The following is a 24,654-nucleotide window of genomic DNA, read 5'->3' on the forward strand; positions in this document are numbered from 1 at the left end:
GAGGCTGCAGATGGAGAAAGCAGCTTGTAAGATCTGGTAGAGGCTGCAGGTGGAGAAAGCAGCGTGTTATGTCTGGTAGAGGCTGCAGATGGAGAAAGCAGCTTGTAAGATCTGGTAGAGGCTGCAGGTGGAGAAAGCAGCTTGTTATGTCTGGTAGAGGCTGCAGGTGGAGAAAACAGCTTGTTATGTCTGGTAGAGGCTGCAGGTGGAGAAAGCAGATTGTTATGTCTGGTAGAGGCTGCAGGTGGAGAAAGCAGCTGGTTATTTCTGGTAGAGGCTGCAGGTGGAGAAAGCAGCTTGTTATGTCTGGTAGAGGCTGCAGGTGGAGGAAGCAGCTTGTTATGTCTGGTAGAGGCTGCAGGTGGAGGAAGCAGCTTCCTATGTCTGGTAGAGGCTGCAGGTGGAGAAAGCAGCTTGTTATGTCTGGTAGAGGCTGCAGGTGGAGAAAGCAGATTGTTATGTTTGGTAGAGGCTGCAGGTGGAGAGAGCAGATTGTTATGTCTGGTAGAGGCTGCAGGTGGCTAAAGCAGCTTGTTATTTCTGGTAGAGGCTGCAGGTGGAGAAAGCAGCTTGTTATGTCTGGTAGAGGCTGCAGGTGGAGGAAGCAGCTTGTTATGTCTGGTAGAGGCTGCAGGTGGAGGAAGCAGCTTCCTATGTCTGGTAGAGGCTGCAGGTGGAGAAAGCAGCTTGTTATGTCTGGTAGAGGCTGCAGGTGGAGAAAGCAGATTGTTATGTTTGGTAGAGGCTGCAGGTGGAGAGAGCAGATTGTTATGTCTGGTAGAGGCTGCAGGTGGCTAAAGCAGCTTGTTATGTCTGGTAGAGGCTGCAGGTGGAGAAGCAGATTGTTATGTCTGGTAGAGGCTGCAGGTGGATAAAGCAGCTTGTTATGTCTGGTAGAGGCTGCAGGTGGACAAAGCAGCTTGTAATGTCTGGCAGAGGCTGCAGGTGGAGGAAGCAGCTTGTTTTGTCTGGTAGAGGCTGCAGGTGGAGAAAGCAGCTTGTTTTGTCTGGTAGAAGCTGCAGGTGGAGGAAGCAGCTTGTTATGTCTGGTAGAGGCTGCAGGTGGAGGAAGCAGATTGTTATGTTTGGTAGAGGCTGCAGGTGGAGAGAGCAGATTGTTATGTCTGGTAGAGGCTGCAGGTGGCTAAAGCAGCTTGTTATGTCTGGTAGAGGCTGCAGGTGGAGAAGCAGATTGTTATGTCTGGTAGAGGCTGCAGGTGGATAAAGCAGCTTGTTATGTCTGGTAGAGGCTGCAGGTGGACAAAGCAGCTTGTAATGTCTGGCAGAGGCTGCAGGTGGAGGAAGCAGCTTGTTTTGTCTGGTAGAGGCTGCAGGTGGAGAAAGCAGCTTGTTTTGTCTGGTAGAGGCTGCAGGTGGAGGAAGCAGCTTGTTATGTCTGGTAGAGGCTGCAGATTGAGAAAGCAGCTTGTTATGTCTGGTAGAGGCTGCAGGTGGAGAAAGCAGATTGTTATGTCTGGTAGAGGCTTATTCAGAGGCTTGAGTTGGAGGTCGAAAGATGTTCTTTCCATGTGCAGCATCTTGGTGGTAAAAGCTGCTGGCACATGTTGGAGGTTACAGATGTTCTTCTTTAGGATGGAGGCAGTCTGAATGTTTAGACTGGTGGTTGTTTTGGTCGAGGCAGGAGTCATAATCTGCAGGTGGAGGCAGCTGCAGGTAGATGACAGAGGCTTGAGAGCTTGAGGCTCTTGTCTTGAATTTGGAGCAGGTGGAGGCAGAGGCTGATGGTCGGGTTCAGAGGCTTGAGCTGGAGGTCAAAAGATACTTTTTCTTTTGCAGCATATAGATGGTAAAAGCTGCTGGCACATGTTGGAGGTCGCAGATGGTTTTTTTAAGGATGGAGGCAGGTTCGATGTTGAGACGGCTGGTTGAGGCAGGACTTTTAAAGAGGCTGAAGGTGGAGGACGGTTCAGGTACTTGAGGTTGTTTGCATAAAGTATTTTATCCAGGCACTTGATGTCGTTTGAGTTCTTTCACTAACATGTTCTAACTAACTATTACATTTAAATCTAAACTTGTACTTACCGGTAAATCTAAAATTCTATTCTTAAATCTAAATTATTTCTAATATTTACAGATCCTAACTGATCAACTAAGGTAAAGACTATCGTATCAGTTCTTTACTCTTTTTCTCAGTGGTGCTCCAGGCTCCGGTTCCCCAGATACGTCCACATCATACAGGGGAGGATTGACTCCAACCCCGTATGAGATGTTCACATGAACGAGTCCTGTCTCGTGTACAGTTTCTGTGAACATCGGGCGATCCAGTCGCTCCCACAGCTTCTGCTTCATGAGAAGTCCAAGAGTTTTGCTGTAAGGGCGAAGACGGCCGTTCTTGTACCGCAGCATGTCGTCTACCACAGAGTGATAGAGCGACTGGTACTGTGGCACTGAAAGCTGGTGGATCATAGCTGGGCCGTCTTCGAGCAGAGGAGCGATGGAGGGCTGGGGACCGGGGAGCACAGAGGAGACCGTTGGTAGCTGGTCAGGTGGAATTGTGGCCCGGGGCCTGAGGACCAGAGCAGGAGAGTCAGCATCGTTGGCAGGGTGCTGAGGAGCAGGAGAAGTGGAAGGAGGGGCCACGGAGGTCCGCTTCCTCTTCCTGGACGGTTCAGCAGCAGGAGCTGCGTGGTGGTGGTTTGAGTCCTGAAAGAACACCAACAAACGAAAACATGTCAGGCTCCAGTTGAGTTCACAGAAGCATACTTTTACAATCTCAGGAGGAAATTTAAACTGCATGCAGAAACTATTTGGTTTCAAGGAGATTTAAGTGTTATGATGTCTGTCAGACGTTCAGAGAAGAATAGTTTAAAGTGACTTCATTTGTGCCTGTGCTAGGGTTGCAGCCGATCTAATGCTAATTTATATTCAGACTAGTCGACAAGTTTAAAGACAAGATAACACTCATTGAACTGTCCATATTGAGCACATTTATGCAACACTGCTAAACAGGAGATCATTGAGCAATTTTTAATGTTCTTAATTTTATAGCAGTTGACTTTAACACTTGAGAAAGTTGGAAATTATTTTGTCAAAACATGAAAATCAAATGTCTTACCAGGTCGTTCCTGCCACACGAACATCGAGTGAAAGCTCGAGGCTTTCTCTCGGCCAGGCGTGATGAGACTCTCACTGTCTTACAGTAGTCATGGTCCTTCAGGTGAACGGGCACAACACGCTGTAACAACACAGACACAGAACAACACTTCAGAAATACAGTAAAACAACAGGTACTATTTCCAGCTGTAGAGCTGCTGCTAATGCCAGGACATGACTCCTTTACTTGTGTTCTTTATTTTTGGGTGATATTTCGTTGAATTAAAGCAAATACTAAGCACACGAAGCTATCTAGGTCGTGGATCAAAAAGTGCTGTCTGTGGACACAGGCCTTAAAGTAAAGTTCTGACTATATACATCATATCAGATCATTAAAACATTTAAATCTCACATTTTTCATGATGAACATTTGTAAAGTTGATCTCTTAAATCTCTGAGTCTTTAGTTCTCGTCAGGATGAAAATTACCTCAATTAATTATTTAATTTATAAATGTTTTTTACTGTGAAACTTGTGAAATACTTCTTGTGACTCTTTCAGGTTTTTTGTTTATGTTTAAATGATCTGATATAAATGATGCACTTTGAGGGTAACCATAGCAACCAGTGAGTATTTCGGCCATTTTGTACATATTTGTGTTTTTACAATGGACACACAAATTGATCCATAAACATGACAAAGATTTTAAAAAGTAATCTGCACACACAAACAGACAGTCCCATAATTACTAAAATCCTCCAATGTATGAAACAATTCTATTACAGTTTAAAATGAGAAAAAAAAGACTGTAAAGACGAGTGAGACTGATGAGTCTGAAACATGTCAGTACTGAGCTCCTGTTTTCACCTGATGTTTGTTATATAATCTTTTTATTTCTGAACAGTAAATCCCCCAGAAGAAACGAATGAAGTGAATTGTCCACTCAATAGTATTTAATCTTTTACTGACACTTATCTAATGACACATATCTGCTGGGAATTATAAACTGTAACAAATATCTATAACACACATTTTATTCATGGCTACATTTCATTCATGGCTGTGTTTGATGGGATTTTATTTTCTTTAATGAACCATTTATTGAATATGTGAAAAGATTTCAAATATTATTGAAGTATTCAAAGATTTATTTTAAATATATTCCAATAAATGGATGAAAAGAAACCTGGTGCAGTCTAGTTCAGACAGTTTAAACTGTACAGTAAACAGCAGAGAGTCAAAAAGTGAAAATCTTACATTTTCCATGACACAAGTTGGATGTTTGGCTCGTGTCAGTTTAAGAAAATCTTTGGTCCTTCTTAGGGTGGAAAAAATCTGCAGTTTGAGCGTGATTTTCAGAGGAAATCGCTGATTTCAACTTGAGAACAACTTTCTGTGGCTGTCTGAGAGTTTGTTTGAGTTGAAATGATGATCTGATATGAATGATGCACTTTAAGGGGAACCATGGCAACCATAGAATGTTGCACGACCATTTTGTAGACAAGTTTTTGCAGTCACAAGTCAATAAACAGTAATGTTTTTTTTATATTATCTCTATACCGGTTACATTCACAGCTTCTCAAGGTCTTGAATTTGGACATGGTCAGACTCGAGCTTCCATCTGCCTCATTTAAATAGCCCCAAACGTTGCTCTTTGATTTGAAATGAAACTGAATGATTTACTTCTCCATTAGGTGATGAGGAAATGTTTCCCCTTCTTGTGCAATGGATTAAAACAGCCATCAAATTATAAAGTAGTTAAAATAATCGCAACCTATAACATCAACAGCCATAAAATGCTTCCTAAACATGAACACGGTGCTAATGTTATTTCAAAAACAACACATACTGCAATTAAGCAATGAAGGAGGCCATTTTACTGCAACGTTCAAAGCTTTTGTTGATTAAACTTTCAGGATTCAGGAATAATTTATTTCAGAAGTCTTCAAGGCATATTCTTTAGATGTTTTAATAACATTCAATATTTTCTTTATTAGTGCTTTTTTAGTACACATTCCTATATTGTTGATGTCTTGTGATGCTTTTTTATTTCTACTTAAATTAAACATATACATACTATTTTTCCCCCCCCACATACTCCTGTGAATATTCTAATTTTGTTGGTAAGATCTTAATGAAAGACTTTAATTTGAGTATTGTCACAGTGTGGTCTGGGTACTTAAACTTGAGTTAACAATTTGAATGCTTCTTCTTCTACCTTTTGTTAGTCAAACATATCATGCGATCTTGGGTACACTTCGGGCTGCCATCAATGCAGGAAATCGTTTTCTCATTGGTTATTTTACCAAATAAGAACACAAGTCAAAACAAACACGTTTGCTACATACTGAAGAGTTTATTCTCCTATTCTGCTCAAAGCGTTGGTTTGATATATTATTCTGTCGAGATGGAGAAGTGTTGGAGTGCAGCTCAGCAGGCTGCCGACCTTTGGACAAATTTGCCTGATTTGGCTGCAAATCTCATTTTGATTCATTTCATAAATAATAAAAATACATTTGAATCGATTCCAGAGGTCGGTCAGTCAGTCTGCCTGGCATCTTCGTTCTCAGCTTTATGAATATCATTTCAGTGATGTAATGTTTTCAAAATATACACAGCACATACTCAGCCCTCTGTGTGCCAGACGGTTTTCTGTTCTCTCTGTCTGTGGAACTTTCCCCTTCAGTGTTTCCACATTGTTTACCTCCACATCTAATATGCTGTTTGTGCTTTAATCCACAGCTGCTGGCGGTGTTTTCAATGTTTTAATGAGTCTGTCTCTGGTGAACTGCAGCGCTGATATTGACTCTACACTTCCTCTTCAAACCAATCCAAGCTGCTTCCCTCTTTAATCTGATTTTTTAGAAATGTCTCTTTTGTGTTTTGAATGTGCGTTTACTCTTCCCTGTTGTTTTCTTGTTGATTTAACATGTCTTTCAGGTTGACCACAGCCACGAAAACATACATCTGGACCTGCTTATACATAATGAGAATCAATGTCCCAAAGAATCAACTGTATTTGTGAAAAATCTAAATTGCCTTAGTTCTCGCTCTCTTTTTAAAAAAAATGTCTTTCCTATATTTTGTCCTCCCCTGCTTTTTGGTCTGTTGTTCATCTGCATTCTCACTTTTTTCCCTTTCTCATTTCCTCCCTTGTGTCCTCTCTCCTCCTCCTCGTTTCCTCTCTCTGTAGGTTGACTGTGTGTGATGAAGACAAGTTGACTCACAATGAGTTGATTGGAGAGTCGAGAGTGCCCTTGAAAAGAGTCAAACCTGACCAGACTAAACATTTTCACACCTGCCTGGAACATCCTCCCCCGGTATTACACACACACACACACACACACACACACACACACACAGACTGAAGATGTGTGTCCACTGAAACTGAACTGACAGGGTAAAAAATAAAATATAAATTCATGATGTATGCTGGGATACTGCTTGCGATGTGAACCATGCTCACAGTGTGGTGATAGGGCATGCATGATTCAGAATGAAGACATCACGTCAAGACAGCCAACCAAGCTGCAGCACCGGTGCATGCTAAACTAAACAGCTGTGTGTGTAACTTGATGAACTCGGATAATGACAATTTTGACAGTTAACAATACAGCCTTGTAAATTGTATATTTAATTATGATTTTCTCGCTGCTCGAGCCTCAACTGTGATTTTGTCCAGCTTCCTCTCACTGAACATTCCTCAGTGCAGAGCAGGGCAGACATGACCCTAAGTCAATTGGTCATTTGCAGTGGGCAAGCAGAGTCAGTAATATTGTCCACATTACACATTTTCCAACTTACTACAGCAAAACACAACAACGTGTGCAGTAAATTGTGTTAATCAGCGTTTTGTTGTATGAAGGAAAACAAATCACAGGTTTAATAATGCTTATTCTGCTCACACTGGAACATTGTATGTAGAAGCTTTGCAATTGGTCCTCCTGTCAGGGAGAATGGTTTAAGACAAACAATTGTCTTTGTGTATTTTAATCTGTGTCTACCAAACTCTAACACACACAGTACAAGCTTATGGATAGTTCACCTAGGATCAGTGGACAAATACAAGAAGTCTTCACGTGTGCCCTGTTTTTCAGTTCACTGTATCTCTTCCTTACGTAGCTCCCCTCTCCGACTGCCATGGGTGAAGCCCTGCGAGGGATCTCCTGCTACTTAAGAGAGGTAAGAGATCATCCGTCCATGAAGAAGTTCTGGTCGCTGAGTTTTCTATAACTTTTTCTATTGGTCATTCTGATGTGGTGACACCAGTTACCATAATCTACAGGTTTCCTTCTCATCATCAAAGCAAACAAACATTGATGTTAAAGGACAATATGTATCTCTGACACCTAGTAATGGGTACCCCCCTCCCCCCTGCAACCTCCTCCCTAGAGTCAATGCGAAAGCAGGTTTCAATGTCGCGAACACTTCAGCTCTGCTTCAGCTCTGCTTCAGCTCTGCAAGGTCTCGGAACCTTTCCACACTCTAATCACTCCATTTTTCAAAGCATCTTTAATAGTTTTTCTAGTTTACGTTTGACTGAGGGGCGAGGAGCATCCGCCTACTTCTCTGTTCAAAACAAAAACAAACCATTCAGCACCAGAGTCTTAACATAGGAGAACATACTGGCTGCTGCATTGTTGTCAGTGAAACCAGCACTTCAACATAGCATGTTTCCTTAATGTCTGATGATACAGTAAGTTCATCTTATGATTTAAATGAGTAAAAATCTTACATATCTTTATTATAGCTGCTTTAATAATGAACAGATATTAAATCCAGGGATGAGACTTGAAATAAACTTGATAGAAGTCATCGTACCTGTTTGATCTTGGAACATTTCATGCTGACTTTTGTTTCCAAAGATAACATGTACACAGAGAGCCTTGTTATAACTTCCTGAAATTGTTTTACGAGATAAACTTAACACTGAAACAATCTTATGGACGAGGCTAAGACACAATGAGCTATGCTAAGTTTAGTTGCAGAACAGGTTATTATGGGTCATTTATACTATTGGTTATTTCATTACACTTTATTTTAACACATCCATTGCGATCCATTGTTCTCTTTGAGGATTGAAATTGAATCCAATCACATTGAACAAAGTTTTAATCACTGTGGGTTTCTGTACCAAGAGAGGCTCAAGTATGACTAATGGCATGGAATATGGCAGCTTCCTGTAACTGTGCACTTCATTTATTATTTTTAGATGAAATGTCTTGTCTGATTACATAATAAATGATGATGTTTTGTGCTAGTTTGTAGGTGTTAGTATGTAGGACTTTTTCTAGTTACAGAGATCTGAATACCATCACTGCTCAGTGCTCAGTAACAAGTATACACTTAATTAAAAGCAGTGTCATTAGCCACATCTCACACAGTGTGACATCAACCTACTGGACCCCTGTTATCGACCCCCGTCACACCAGGACCTGGATCAAGTTTAAACCAGTATTTCCGGCTGTGAGGTGGCCATGCTGAGCCTCTGTATACCTCGCTCCCTGCGGCTGAAGTGTAACCGGGGAGGGTCATTAATTAGATTTTTCTCGGGCGCAGAGGATGGTAATGTGATTATCCCCGTTCACTCTCCATGACGGTGAAATAATTCAGTGAGGGACCGTGGAAATCAAGGGACAGGCCCTGCAATGTCACTCAACAGACTTAATGCTGTTTCTGTAATCCAGATGTGGTTGGTACGAAACAACAAGAGGTATCTCCTAAATGGGTGTGTATATCGCAGCCTCATATATCTTCATCTCTGTAATTGAGAAACCTTGAAAAGCTGGGTGACATCTTCTCTCATTACCACAAACACACACACACACACACACACACACTGTATTGTATTTTGGATCAGCCTTTAAGAAACTGTTCCACTGCTACAAAGTCTCACAAGAGCACCACATGTGGATTCATACATTTTTAGATAAAAAGAAGTCCAGATGAAGATTTGACTTTTGAACAGACTAATCCATGAGATTACGTTGGCTTTGTTGTTGATGTGTTAATTCAATTTTACTTAGTCTAAAAACGTGACAGGTTTGATATTCTTCTGGTGAGTTATTGTCCGTTTTTAATTCCCCCTTAAAGTGTGAGACTAGAACACTGAGAATAAATCTGCCGGCTGGAGCTCTCTCAGATAGAAGAAAGTCACTGTAGGAAAAGTGAGAGCAGGGTCTGAGAGCACAAATCTGTACCAGAAAGTTGTCAGAATGAATAAGAGAGAAGACACATCAGAGCAGGAGGTGGCAGCTGGAGGAGGAGGAGAGTCAGAGAGTGTGATGAGTGAAGATAAAGTGACTGATGATGACTTGCCCTGAGGAGTTTAAACCTACAAAGATGGTTTGAAGAGAAGAGAAAATGGTTTAGGACTTAGGTCTGTCCTGAGTAGTTTGGAGATAAGTGAAGATTCTGAGTGGAAACTCTGCTCTCCTGCTGTGCACACTGTCAGTATATACGAAATAAAAATCCAGTCATGTAGCAACAGCTCATTAAAAACTCACAGACTTGTGGAGATCTTAGAGCTTCTGAAAAATAAAGTTAATATATTTTTACATCAAGAAACAAAAAGATGAAGACCCGTATCTTCAGCGATAAGAATATTTTAAGACCGCTGATTATGGTGTCTGTTTAACTGATAATGAGATTTAAATTTGAAAAGGGGGGAAAAAATGTCCAAACTCAATGAACAAAAGTTTAAAAGAAATAAGTTGTTTTGTTACATGAGAAATCCCTAATTTGCAGTGTGTTGTGTTTCTCCAGTACTTAATTAGTCAGCTGAATCTGCAGCTCAGCTTAAGGATCCTTTACAGTGAGTTACTACAGAAGCATATTGCTGCCACCCCAGTAAAAAAAGAAATAAGTCAGTGTCAGTGTTATGCTATAATGGTTAGTTAGCGTGTCCCTTGTACAGAGGCTATGGATCTTAAGCTGCCCAGGTTCCACTCTGACTCTTGGCGCTTTGCAACATGTCATTCCTCACTCTCTCTCTCTCTCCCCCTGGATTTACTCTATCCACTGTCATAACCCCTCAATAAAAGCCTGAAAGCCCAAAAAATTGAAATAAAAATAAATTCTCTTGGGTTTTTTCCATTACATTTTTTGGCTATTACAACCATAGACTGTCAATCTTAATAGAGGAAGCCTGAGTGGCGTCACCCATCTGTTACTGCAGGGGTCTTTGGAGTTCCTCCGACAGCTATCGCCATGCTGTGAATGCTGTCTGAACCTAACTTCCATTCAACCTTACAACAGGCTGAGAGCTGGAGATGAGGCAGGTTTTAAGCCTCTTGACAAATCGCTACATCGCGCCCACCTGTCAATCAGGTCAGCTACGCGCCTTATTGTGAATAATGCTTATCATTCATCAAATCTAAACGGGCGCGTTATTTAAAAATTCAATCCGTACAGTGTGTGCTGATTGAGACATGAGCTAATTAGACCAATTTAATTTTTCGAACCAGGCTGTAAACATGTTAATTTCTGCTATAAAAATCACTTTTTTCGTCTTGGTGTGTCCGGTATGTGACTTCCGGTGCTTCTGCAGCCAGCCTCAAGTGGGCACTCGAAGGAACTGCAGGATTTTGCACTTCCACATTGGCTTCATTTTTTAACACCAGAGGTTGCTGCTTGATTACAACATTACAAACTTTTATTACCTCGTGAAAAGTTTCAGGATATATCCTGATAAATTAATGTCTGGCAGAAATTGTCTTACTGTGATATGTACTCAGGTTCTGATCTGGCATGGTGTACCTGTTATACATGCAGTCTTCAGTCACTACCTGACCAGAGCCATAAATATAATTAATATATTTTGTGGTAGCAACAGCAAAAAGATTTTACCTTGAAGGCAACATAATGCACACAGACATCCGATTAATATCCACATAAACATCTCTTTGTTATGTCTTTCTCTAATAAAGACGGTACAAGCATTTCCTAAATACTGAAACAATTTTAGAGTCATTGATTTCGATCCACAGAGAAATGTGGGATAAACGTTCAGTAGAATTGGAACAAACCAGACTTTATGTAAAGAAACAAATACAATTCTGTCTCTATCTTTTAGTCCCTGTTATCCTCACAAGGAGTTCATCAGTTAAGTCTTCCTTCACTACATGTGGGCAGACAACAGCACTAGTGTGGAGTGAAACCTATTATCTGAATGAGCCCTTATTATGTGCTCTCTAAGTGGGTTCATTTCCAGTTAATTAAATTGCTGTGAATTTAAACTGATTCCCTTTTTTCTGTATGACACTTCATCTCTCTTCAAGACTTCTGGGGGGCCGAACTGCACAGTTTCACCTCGACCCGACACCTTCATGTTCACCTCTTCAGGCCTAAACAATGGATAAGATGTTGTGTTGTTAGCCTGTCAGGTCCATTGACAAATGTACAACTCAATTTTTTTAACAATGACGGAAAAATCTGTCTGTCATTTTGACGGATTAGAATCACCGGGTGTCCACCAGGCTTTTCTAATTCTCACACAGCAATGTCATTAACCTAATGTAAAGCACCTGTAGTAGACCTCCCACTCCCAGTCCAGTTGGTGGCGAGTGTGCATAATGAATCAGTGATTGTTTTGTCCTGTAGGCTATCAGACCTCACGTGCATGACATCGTTGTCTAGCTGCTGGTTGTTTTCCTAGCATGGTTAAGCTATACAGCTGGTGTGCTTCGGCACGGTACAGGTCATGCACGAGCACGAGCCCGAGCACGCGGGTACACACAGTGACAGCCTTTATTATGGAGGAGTATTCTGGCTGCATCTGACTAAAACGATTCAAAATAAGCCACAAAGTCAGTAAAGTAGCTGCCATGTTCTCTGTGTTGTACTCTGACGCAAACCTGACAGCGCGTCCCTTTATTTATTTATTTCCGAGTCTGCTGTCTTGTAAAGGTTTGGTGTGTTTATACTTTTTTCTGTTTCCTTAAAAAAGTGTTTCTATGGCGACATTCCCCCACTAGGATCTTTAAAGCAGCCTCCATCACTTGCTGTGTGCTTTCCCTAGCGTCTATTTATGGTGACGTTTTGACCAGTTTATTCTGAGAAAATAAGACTTCAGGGTCCAATTAGCCCCTTTAAAAGATTTGTTTACATTCCTGTGGTGTGTGCTGTGATGCAGTCCCTGCTAAGCTTCTTGGTGGTTTGTCAAGCTTTGTTTTGTTTTTTTTAACCTGTACTGAGCTCATTAGCCATCTACCTTTGTCATACAGGTGTCTTTACAAAGAGAAAGGCAGGGAAGGTGTTTGTGAAACCCCTCCAGTGTTGTCAGCCAATTGATCTTGCTGTTGTGACAAACAGGGGTTTTATCTAATGGCTCCCTGTCAGTCTTTAGGCTGATCTGAGAGTAGCTGTCCGCCCAGTAAACACTTAAAACTCAAACAGCAGCATCTCAAGCCAGTAAATCTTGGATTATATAGCTGCACCATCACCGGTCATGTACCGTCGTCCTCTAATGGAATGTCATATATAAGGTATAATATTATACAATACATTGGAACTTTTTGGACTTTATTTAGGATTTAAAATAAAATAAACACTTTGCACAGATATTTCAGATGACAGGTAGGAGGATAATGTGTCCATTAAAAACATACAGGCCAGACATGAATTGACAATTTATTTAGAAAAACCTCAACCTCAAAGCTTAATGCAACTTTTTGGTATGTGTGCTCTTAGTGGGGAAGCTGATGTTTGTTGTTTATTAATTAACTTACCGACTCAGGTCTCACATCATGATGCTGATTGGTTGCTGGCTTGTAGTCACTTAAGAATGTCCTGCCTGGTTCATCAAACTGCCTAGTGAAGGTCTAGTTCTTAAACATTGCCAATAAATGTTTCTTTGCAAGTTAGACGGTGTGCTTGATTTAGGTTCTAACTTTGGCCTTGTAAGTCTTATCTAAGGGATTGTCAGTGTTGATTTTAGTCCTGGGACGTGTTGGTCTTGTCTGAAGAGTTTTCTTTAAGTAGTTGATGTAGACCTAAAAGCAACATTGTGTAGGTATTTGTTTTGGTGCCCTTTAGTGTCCACCCAAGGTTTTTGAGCATAACTGCACTGTCCTAAGACACACCGCAGCGCTGTTACGCCTACACCTCTTAGAGACCATGCGTTTGTTTACAAGCAGAGGGTTAGAAGCCGCTGCCAAAGTTACATACAGTACTGCAGTAAACAGGCCACCCTGTAAAAAGAAGCCAGGAAAAAAGTGTATAAATGTTAATGTAAAACATCATGTATGTATTTCACAGTGAGGAATTATTTTGCACTATTGATTATTGTACAAGGAAAACTAGGGGAATAGGAGAGGAGGGTGTGTATGTGATGAGGGCTGGAGGGTCAGTGCATGTTTGAGTTCAGTGGGGTTATGGCTCTGGATAAGAAACTTGCCTTAAATCTGTCTGTCTGTGTTCTGATGGACATGTAGGGCCTGCCAGAGGGCAAGAGGTCGAACAGATGACAGTCGGTGTGTGAGGCAGCGGAGTTGTAAATGTCCTTCAGGGAGGGGAGAGTACAGCCGATGATCGTCTGTGCGGTGCCTATAACTCTCTGAAGCCCCCTCCCGTCTGCTTCAGTGTAGCTGGCGTACCACACTGTTGGTAGACCAGCAGGCTCTCAGTGGAGGAGCGGTAGAGGGTCACCAGCAGCTTCTCACTCAGGTTGTTCCGTCTGAGCAGTCTTAGGAAGGGCAGTCGCTGCTGTGCCTTCTTAGTGATCTCTGAGGTGTTATGAGTCCAGGTGAGGGGAAAGTTTGGGCATTGGAATGGCATGGGATTTGTCTTGACTTTGGACTTGTTGCTCTTAATATGGAAATTCTGTTCATGAATGAGGTCATTTGGTGTTTTTGATAACTACTGGGTTTTAACCTCACACTTAGTCTCAGGTTAAAGTGCTCTTGATGTTGTACAATACCAATGACAATGTATAGAAATACAGAAAAGACATCAAGTTAAAAGAAAGGGAAAATAACTAACAAATAAATAACAAACTTTACTTCAAACATCCATCAGAGATCTTTTTTTTAAGTTAAGCATTGAAGGCTTTAAATGAAGCAGTTTGCCATCTTCTCTCGGTCTTCTGCACAACATCAAAATATTGAATAGCCTTCCGGTGACCTCAGCTGTCAGTTAAAGCATTAAGAGCTCTGGATGAACTTTGGGACTCGGGCCCAACACCATGATGGACCTATCACTTTGATGGGGAAGCTGTCTGTCAGTTGCTCACCTGGGCCACGATCCCGCAGCCTGACATGTTTATTAAAGTGTGTATTTGAGCGGATCGGGGGCTGCACTGATGGCTTATTTTCAGCCAGAGAGGTTGACTTTGGAAATGTTGCTGAGCTGGAATCTCATCCAGTGCAGGGTTCATCTACAGAGTGCCGCCCCCACAGATTGGAGGTGGGCATTAGATAAATCCTTCCAGGCCTTGTGGACTCCTGCTAGATCCAATCAATCTTTTTTCTGATTTTTTCCCCCCCTATTTTCTTAGCTGCAGCTTTATTATGAAGGATGGTGGGTTTCAGCCAACTGAATTTGCAGCCAGCACTGAATACAACAGGCTTGAATAGCATTTTCACTTTTTGTTTGGATCAAACCCAATCTTTTGGTCTTTTTGGAAGTATTAATGATCACTCAAACTGTGAAGCGAGATGAGTTGATAAAAGGGAGAGTTGGCGGGAGCTCTGATGGCCTGCCTGTAATGAAGGGTGGGTTAGTGCGAGCAGAGAGGCTAATAGACAGGACAGCTAACCACAGGAGGGGAGAGAGGGGGAGACAAAGAAGAAGGATAAAAGTATTGATCTTCTCACCCTCAGCTGGGTGAAAACCAGAGATCAAATCAAAGACCTGTTGGGGGAGGGGTCGGGGGGATTTTAATGAACACCATCAATTGTGGTGCTGTGAGTCTTTTTGACTAGTGGTGGACTGTAGCATTGTTTGAGGTATGTGTCAATAAGAAGTACTTTCATTGAGTCTTTCATCTTCTACTCTGCTACATCTCAGAGCTGATCAGGATCTCTTTCTCTCTTCAGTACGAAAGCAATTAAAGCTGCACTCAAAAGACTCGTCTCCCATCAGCTGCTTTATTATTCAGACAGCCAAACGCACATGTAACACCTACATTATCCAGTCACGGCTGACACTATACGTCATGCCTTTCATCGTCACACTTTTAAACTCTACATGTTGCATAAATCAAATGGTAGTACCCATTTGACCTCTTTTTCTAGTCCTTGCCTTTTTTGCTTCCATTTTTTTTCCCATGTTGTCATCAATAACATTGAAGGTTTCATCTTTCATCTTCTTCTTCATCTGGTTTCTTTATCAACAAACGACTGTCATCTTTATTGTTACAAATTGTGTGAAAGACAGAATGAAGACCCTCTTTTAGAGGTAGTCATGATCTGTGGTTATTTTTATAGAGGGAAGAAATCTTGAAAAATCCGGTTTGGTAACAGACAACAGATGACCTTCTCAAATAAAATAGCCTAGCTACACCCACGAGGAGAGAGAAAAAATACTGAAATATCCGGAGAGGGGGAGATTCAAAAGCAGAGAGTCGAACCTGCTGGCAGTGTGAATCCTCTGTGGAAAAAAGCAGAACGTGGTTTGATGTCCGCGAAGTCTTCTCCTGTGGGAGTGACACTGATGACTAGATGTGAAATTTTGCAATATTTTCACTTTGTGTTGCTTCGAGCGAAAAAACTGCTGAAATGCCAGAGGCAAACACTGAGTTCAAAACAGGACTAGAAAGACCCAAACATCAGAAATATCATCAGAGTGGATGCCAAATGGACACAAAGCCTCTGATATAAAAAAAAAAGTAAGGCATTTTCTTATTTGTGCTTTGAGGCTTTGGAGGTCATCGTTTGGTTTTAGTTTAACCAGATTAGTAAATTATTTTAACTTTTAAACAGCATTATAAAACAAGACACGAGGAGTTCATGACATAGTGATGGCTGAAGTCAAGACACTTAATCCTCTGGGTAACTTGACAAACTAATCAGATGAAATGGATCGCATCACATTCACCAACTAAACTAATTTCCTTTAACTCTTCCATGACACTGATCTGATAAGCCTCATGATACTTTACGAATCCTCCAAAACTAATCCGCTTATACACCAATCTAATTAAACTCCCCCACCTGAAATAACTAATCTCAACTAATCACAAAAAACTAAAAAATCAAGTTAAATAAAAATGAAGTGTATGAAATCTATCTCAACTCTTCGACCTTTTCTCCTTCTTTTAATTTCCTTGTGTATTTGTGAGTGTGTGCGTGTGTGTGTGTGTGTGTGTGTGTGTGCGTGTGTGTGTGTGTGTGTGTTTTATTTGCCTGTGTGTTGAGGTTTCACTAATCCATCATGGTCTGAATAAACTTCCCTTCACCTGAACTGAACTTCATCTTTACTAACCTACTGAACTGTTTAATCTCAACTGTTCCAACTTATGATGCTAAAATAGAAAGAGCCAACCAAACTTACACTGAATTTAACCACTTTAAACAGTCCATCTAAAATGAAACACTTATTTAAGCAATCCATCGAAATCAACTTGATTCAACTAATCCCATCTAGCTGATGTGACAAACTCATCGAACCAACTGAATTTCATCCTCCAAAACTCATTCCATGCCCAGACTAATCTGTCTGATCTCGCAAATCTGACTAAACTCATGTGATCTGATTGTATGTTGTCTGCAGTGGGAGAACGAGCAGCTACACAGCCTGGAAGAAAGAGGTCGTCTTCTTCTCTCCCTGCAGTTTCTGCCTCCTCAGAAGGAGGATGAAGACGTGGAGGGAAGAGGAGGAGGAGGAGAAGGTGAAGGCCGTCGCAGTGGAGGGCTCTGTGTAGGAGTGAAGCGCTGCGCCCACTTAGCCGCCATGGATGTCAACGGATTTTCCGACCCCTACGTCAAAATGTAAGAAGACGTCTGTACGGATAGAAAGAGTTCAGATATCAAGGCGGTTATGGTGCCACACCGTCTCACTGGGGTTTGATTTAATCACTCTCCCTCCATTGGGCAGGCAGGCAGACCGTCACAACAGGTCTTCTGAGGTCCGCTGAAATAAACTCTAACTGCAAATTAAGCTCGAATTTACAAACACATTGTTAACATGGGATAAGGGACAGGAGCTACAGGAGGTATTCTAACCTAGGCTGCCTACTCTTGACTATTGCCTTCGTACATGGGGAGCACAAACTAACCACCAGGCCACTGAAACGTATTATTTATTGAAGAAACATCAACATTTTTGTACACTGATGGCAGATATGATCTGAACACCTTTTAAAATGTCCCTGAACATTGAGTGAAAACCTTTTCCTAATACTAATTACCATGTTTACCAAACCATGGTAGAAGCGGAAATATCTGCACTGCAGCCAAAATAAAACCAAGATAACAATTACAATTTAACAACACATTTTTTTATCTTGCAGTTGGATTCACTGAATTAATATTGCTTCAGAATAATTGTTTTGGCAAAGAAAGTAACGTCATGTTGAAACACAGATTTTTTTTTTGGGTACTGGTCTCACTCGGTCCTAAACATGGAGCCAGACCTGATCCCTGAGAAGGACCTCTTAACACTGGACTGAAGGACTGACAAGAAAATAAGAAAAGCTGGAGTTTTGCCATCTTATTAACTTTGCTAATCAGTGATGCTGTTGTTGTAAAAGGGGCACCATATGTTTGCCAGCAGGAAGGATAATCAGTGAGGAGAAGGAAACCGAGCGAGGGGAGTAGTCATAGCTGAGCTCTGTCAGGAGGAAACACTGAGGCGCTAAGTCGAAGATTTAAGGCTTTCGCTTTTCTTTTGTTTTCTCCGACTCTCAAGAAAACTTTGTTGCATGCTGTCAGAATACAAACTGAGTCTGAGTCAGAACAAGAAGCCAAGTGAATTTAGAGGTTTACCAGGTTTTTTTTTAAATAAATCAACATATTTCCCTGCAGTGTCACTGCTTACATTCTGAAAATATACATGTGGTGAACCAGGTCAGTACCTCTTTTGAATAGCAGGCTCTGAGGTAAAAGTGAAAAACTTAATAAAGCTGTTTCAAGATACATTTTTGGGCTTTTTGCCTTTATTTGGACAGAGTAGGAACCAGGGAGAGAGAGAGAGAGAGAGAGAGAGAGAGCGGGGAATGACACGAAGGAAGGGAGCCACATGCCGGACTTTAACCCGGGCCGCCCGCTTGTAGGACTATAGCCTCAGTACATGGGAACCTAACCGCTTGTACGTCTGAGCACACAGAAATAAAGCAGTTTCTAATTAAAAATCTGTATCTCTGGAGAACTTTGCCACTTACTGAAGCTCATTAGCTAATTAAAATCATTCCTTTTGGTTTAATGATACACTCATGAACAACAGGGACATGATTTGAAACAGTAAGAGGCATTGGCTGAAGATGTTATTGCTAATGGAAATCTTAAAACGGTGTCTCGCAGTTGAAACATTATACCCATGTAGGCTGTTATACAAGCTGCAACACTTATCTGACTTAGTCTAGTAAAGCCTTTTCTAGAAGTATCTTAGATTTGAAATCTCAGTTACAAGATGAAAAAGATCAATAATAACCAAGGTTTGGAAATCAACATGACTCTGTATGAGAAAACAGTTGCCCTTTTAATGTTCTCACTCTCCTCTCAGAAGAGTGCACCTCTGCATACAGCATCAGAGCAGCAAAAGATGTTAAACTGCAGCTCCAGAGATCAGAGCATATATATGTGGAGCTGCAGTCTGAGTGAAGTCCATTCAGACAGAGTGAGAGTATTAACAGGTGTTATATTCCAGCTCCAGGCTCCTTCGTTTGCTGCACAGCTTCTCCAACATTAACACAACATCCAGAGAGGTCTGACACTGGTACATGGCCTCAGTCGTCTTCCTGTTAGCCTGAAGCCGAGCCGAGCAGGTCGGTCCAGGCTTCACACCGTCATTAGTATCTCCTCATGTCATCTCTTTATATAACCGCTCAGTACCTAAAGCAAGGATCTACCACTAATGAAGATGATTTGAGTAGCTGAGGCTCCCCCGTCCAGCTCGCTGCCACTGAGCCCACATTATTAGTTTCTGATTTTATTATGATGATTTACAAGATTACATCACTTTAGGTTAATTGTCATTGAACACTTTTGTACTTTAGAGTGTGCATGGGGGGAACGCTTGCAGTTTGTGTCAAACTGCAAGAAATCATCATGATCCCAAGCAAACAGGTCATCAAAGTGGGCACTGATCAGCCTCAAATCGTCAGGTTTTGAACCCTGCACAGGATCCAGTTTGGCTTTCTTGTTTTCTGGAATGGTAACTTTAGCCAGTTGTGCTTAACCTACAGAAAGGATCACACCATCAAATTAAAGAAGCAACACAAGGTGAAACTTGGCTTTGCTACTAGTCTGATAGTTGTGATTGAGTTTAATTTTGATTTCTCAAGATCTCGACTTATTAATCTCTTTATCTCCAGATAACAATGCTGGTTGTCCTCGGATAAAGAGTACATTTCTGTTTGTTTGTCTGGGTAGGGTTGTCTGGTTTTTCACCTTACTTGTTCAGAGTCAGGCAGCAACATTTTGTTTAAATCTCACTCAGCAGCAAACTCTTTTATGCTTTTTTTTTCAGAAGTATGGGAAAAATCTGCTTTTTCTTTTTCTTCTGCCGTCAGATACCTGAAGCCCGATATAGAGAAGAAATCCAAGCACAAAACAACAGTGATAAAAAAAACTCTCAACCCTGAATTCAACGAGGTAAGAACCCCCCCCCGCTGCACTTCTAACAGCGACTGCTCCCCATCAGAGTTAATGGAAATGATCTCACTTGAGATTTATGTTTTATTGAAAATCTCTGCTACGTTTTGCCCAGATCTGCAGGAAAATCCCTGCACTGCTGCTTCATCCTCTGCAGGGTTTCTCCCACATAAATCATTACCAAAATAAGAGTTTTTAAAAAAGACTAGTCAGAGAGAAACTGTTCTGCTTCTCCTGCACAGTGTGTCTTCCACTTGATCGTTTCTATCTCAAAATCTACCCAGCTAATGAATAAAGATGACCACATTATGAGTTCTACTCTTTATAAACAATTGAACTTAAAGTTCTGCATAAAATAATGATGAAACCCATTTCTCAGAATTTCCTAGAAGAAAAGTAGACATAAATATTAGCGCTCGACCGATATTAGGGGGAAAAAATCTGATACCGATATTTTGGCCGATATCTTTCTTTGTTCTATTTTCGATCAGTAGAGATAGACCATGCTCTAGCCCCACCATACATCACCAAACTACTCCATCCCTACACCCCGTCCCGACAGCTGCGGTCCTCAGCCACAGGCCTGCTCTCCAACCCCCACACCATACTGCAATCCTTTGGTGACAGAGCCTTCAGTGCCTCAGCCCCCACCCTCTGGAACTCTCTATCTGCAGAAATCCGCACTGCTGCATCTCTGGACATTTTCAATACTCTCCTCAAACACCACCTGTTCACCAAGGCCTTCGCCTCAGTTTGAGTTAACAGTGTAATAAATATCCCTACAAAAGGATTATTTCCAGCTTCTTTTGTGACGTCGTCCTCTGCAAATGAAATGGAAAAAATACCTTTTTTTTCCCGGCTTCTACTGAAATTACAGATATGACCTCCACAGGAAACCGAGACACAACATGATGCAGGATTGTTTTTTCAAAGCTGAACCTCACTGACCTGTTTTCATTTTGAACCCTGCATGTATTTGATCCCTGCAGGAGTTCTTCTACGAGATTTCCCTGTCCGAGCTCACCAATAAGACTCTGGAGGTGACTGTGTGGGACTACGACCTGGGACGCTCCAATGATTTCATAGGTGAGGCTCTGACGTCTCAGCGAGTTTGAACACAAACGTTATCCTCAGCATGTGGAGGAGGCATGCCACTCGCTACTTTTTTAGTAAAATTCTCAAGGATATATTGTCAGGTCGTTGAGAGACTCAGAAGAAATATTCACAAGATAAACTGACAGGAGACATTCCTGTTTCAGCTGTGAGAAAACCCTGCTTCTGTAAATAATAATGAATCCAACATATGCCTGCAAAGCTGTTCACCAGAGACTTGTGTGTTTTATGCATTTTAATCACTTTTGCCATCTGTACCACTGATCGGCTCTTCTTGTAAACACGGAAACTAAGAGGGCTCCGGATCGCTGATAATTCACCTCAAGACAACAGTGTCAGTAAAGCTGCATCTTAAACACAATGTTCTGTTCACTTTTGTTTGTCCTTAAGCTAAAGGCTAACAAGGAAATCATACACCAGGAGTTCAATTAAAGCCATTCAAAATATGAGAGCCTTAAAGTGAATTAATCCCCTGATCAAATAAAGACATTTTACTGTAACCTCGTCTGTCGTGAGAGTGCCTGAAAATAACCCTCTGGCTTCTCTTCTTCCAAAATATTTAGAGCGCCCCCTTTTGACTGCAGTACAGATTATAAGCTCAGGTCAATTTTTTTAGTTTATTAGTTATTTGATGCTAAAATAGGGGTAAGATGCTATGATTGACAGCTCTGTGGACAAATGTGGCGCTGTGTGTGCTGGATCATCAGAGTAGAGGAGGAACAGTGAGAGGAAACATAACGGACATTTGCTTTGGGGTCATTGAACTTTGTGAAGAATCTGATGTGCTGTTTCCTGAGCTGACCTAAAGGGGATCTTTGTCTGAAATCACTCTGAGGAGTAGTTTACAACCGATGGTCACTCTCCTCGCAAAATATACCATCATGCATTGCGGTTCAAACATTGCTGAGACCAGAGTTAGTCTGTGAGTCTGTGTGCACAGATAAATGAGTTTGGTGCAAAAACATGTTTCATTATGTATTAAAAATTAAGAATTTTATATTTATTCATTATTTGTAAATGTTTTGTGAAAATACCCTCAGTATTATATAAATTATCAGAGTAAAGCTGCATGTTTTAGTTGTTGGATAACAATGATGTCAAAGCCCGCAGCTGACGATTATTTAAATATACAGTACATCCACTGTAGCTCCATGAGGAATCCTTCTCTTCTAATCACATCGAAGAAATGTTGACCTTTAGACCGCGAGGACCTCGTGTTGTCCTCAGCTGAACTTCAGAACTTACTTTCTTTGACATTGAGAGTAACTCCAGAGACGTTGTGATTGTTGTTTTTCAGGTGGAGTTTGTCTGAGCTGTCACTCCCAGGGCGACGCCCTCCGTCACTGGATGGACTGCCTGAAGAACCAAGGCAGGAGGGTGGAGCGGTGGCACATCCTGACCAACGAGCTGCCACAAACCCTCAGCCACGACTAAAAGCCCGCACGGCATTCTGCATGCGGTCACTGTCAGGTAATTAGCGGCTCAACAGATATCCTCCTGTTTCTCTGAGGGACAGACATGAGAAAGTACACCGCAGGAGTCAGCAGCGATTGAAAGAAAAAAAAAAAGTGTATAATATTAGGAGCCAACGTGATGGGTGGAGAGCAAGGTGGAGCTGGAGCAGCACGGTGTTGTGCCTTCATTATTGATCAGTGAGTCGCCTGGAAAAGAAGCTTAATGGCTCCATCAACACATCAACATCTCACCTCATTCACACGCCACAGGGTTAGACCGAAACACTCGACTGAAGAGGGATGAAACTCAGACACGAAACACAAATCATAGCTGCAGATCTCAGATTTGCACTTTTAGTTTAGTTGAGATTAAACTGCATGTTTTTTTTTTCAACAGCAAACACATTTGTTTTGTAAATCACACGTCCCGCCTTCTCTTTGGAAGAACAATTTATTTTAACTGTCCATTGCCAAAACAGAGACATTTATTTTATGTTGAACTGTCATGAAGCTGCCTCAGCCAACACATATTAGTCTGTTATTTTATACAGTCTAACCCCCGAATGTTTCTCTTGTTTATGACTGTACCATTACATCCAAGTCTTAGAGCTCAGCATCATTTTACCAACAATATAAGCAGGCAGTCTTTCAGTAATTTAGCAGAAATATGTGTGAAAATATTGACTGTATATAAAAAATAGACATAGCCTCCGAGTCTGAGAAGTGAAATCAATACCGAATGGCCTCAAACATGCATTCATTCTGACTCCCAGTGGTTGCCAAAGAATTGTCAGATAATGTCGAAGCCTCCCAAATAATGAGCCTTCTTCTCACTTGATTCAAAAGCTCTGTAAACATTTTCTTATCAAGTTTATATTCTCATTTGCTTGTTTCAAGTCTTCTTCAAAGTAGCATGTTCATTTAGTAAATAATAGTTTAAAATGGTATGTTTTTCTACCTTGGGATTGACAAGTGGCTAACACAGTGACCTGATAAATGTAATTTACAGCCTTCAGTGGAGTGGAAGGGACGATGGAGTACACAGCTCATACCTACTTATTTTTCAGTCCTTCATTGCCTATAAAATCTTCTAAATGCCCTGTGATGGGCATCATACAGTGCTAGCCTTATCTGTCTCTTATTGGCTTGTACTTATTGTTGCCTTCGTCGGTTGGTAGGGTACGTAAGTAAGAGTAAGCCAATCAGATACAGAGTTGGGTGAGTCATATCTTGCCAATGCTAATCTAGGAAAAAATGTAGCCTGAGGACTTCCTGTCTGCCCTGTTGTCCAACACTGTGCCGTTAACTTCATAATGAAGTCGAGCAGCTATGTTCCGATACTTAAGGCCCATTTTTAAGGTGAACCAAATATGCAAGAGCAGTCTAACATGTCACTGTTTATAACACAGGGCATTCATCCTTTGCTGGACGGGCTGACATTTGGGGCATAAATTATGAGTATACCCAGTTCATATTTTATATTCATAGTTTCATCATTTCTTTTTTCAATAGCCAAAATAAGCATACCGAGCATTATCACAGTTACTTTTGATTAGAAATGTGTTGCTGACGTTTCTTGGGTAAGCTGGGTAACTTAGTGTTTGTTAACCTTTCTACCCTCTCATCAAGGTATGGTTACTTCTGGCTCCAATTAATGGGTCATATCAAAATGGCTATGTCAACTTTTTATGTACAGTCTTTGGTTTTTTACAACTTTTCACCTCAAGATAGTCCATAGCAATGTTTAGTAGAAAAAAATAAAATTTTCAGCATGGATCATTGATGAATATTATTCTCCTGTTAGTGGCCACCCTGCCACTTCTGTATGTTCTGGATGGAGGATGATCCATGGATTTCCTACAACAACACTGTCTTTTTAAGTTGTCCTATCGACCCAATTTCAGAAAACCAGCTTTGATCATTAAACCTCTGGGGGCAATGGGTTGTTTTTAAGGGCTCTCAGTTTAGCCGAGGCCAAGACTTCCTCTTCCTTTCATTTACATTCCGTTAACTGAATTCATGTGCAGAGGTCTGTTTGCAAAGATGAATAAAAAGCTCAATATTTATCAGAGAATAGTCGATGGGTTCAAGGATTGCAGCAAGGCCTATGTGTTCCGTCTCTATTTCTCTTGTTCACAAACTGTTACCCTGCATACAACCAGATCCACTTTAACACGTTGGCCAGCATTAGGACTTCAAAGGGAGTCGCAACACTTCTGACACCAAAGATTTTAATACTAATTATAGTCTTATCTGGTCCTTATGTTACTGGAGGATTTTCTT

At 41.3% G+C, this 24,654-nt stretch overlaps 1 protein-coding gene across 1 annotated transcript in view; it reads left to right on the forward strand.

Annotated features, from left to right (window-relative positions):
• The window catches only part of doc2a (double C2-like domains, alpha), a 50,530-nt gene extending 26,115 nt beyond the window's left edge, over positions 1-24,415 (forward strand). The window contains exons 6-11 of the mRNA XM_061026998.1: positions 6,247-6,373; positions 7,176-7,235; positions 16,764-16,981; positions 19,723-19,804; positions 20,794-20,890; positions 22,215-24,415. Of these exons, the coding sequence (XP_060882981.1) occupies positions 6,247-6,373; positions 7,176-7,235; positions 16,764-16,981; positions 19,723-19,804; positions 20,794-20,890; positions 22,215-22,351 (721 nt within the window). The 3' untranslated portion in view covers positions 22,352-24,415. The remainder of the gene's footprint in view (positions 1-6,246; positions 6,374-7,175; positions 7,236-16,763; positions 16,982-19,722; positions 19,805-20,793; positions 20,891-22,214) is intronic.
• Positions 24,416-24,654: the final 239 nt, after the last annotated feature.

The sequence above is a fragment of the Labrus mixtus genome, chromosome 20, assembly GCF_963584025.1.
Source record: "Labrus mixtus chromosome 20, fLabMix1.1, whole genome shotgun sequence".
NCBI lineage: Eukaryota > Metazoa > Chordata > Actinopteri > Labriformes > Labridae > Labrus > Labrus mixtus.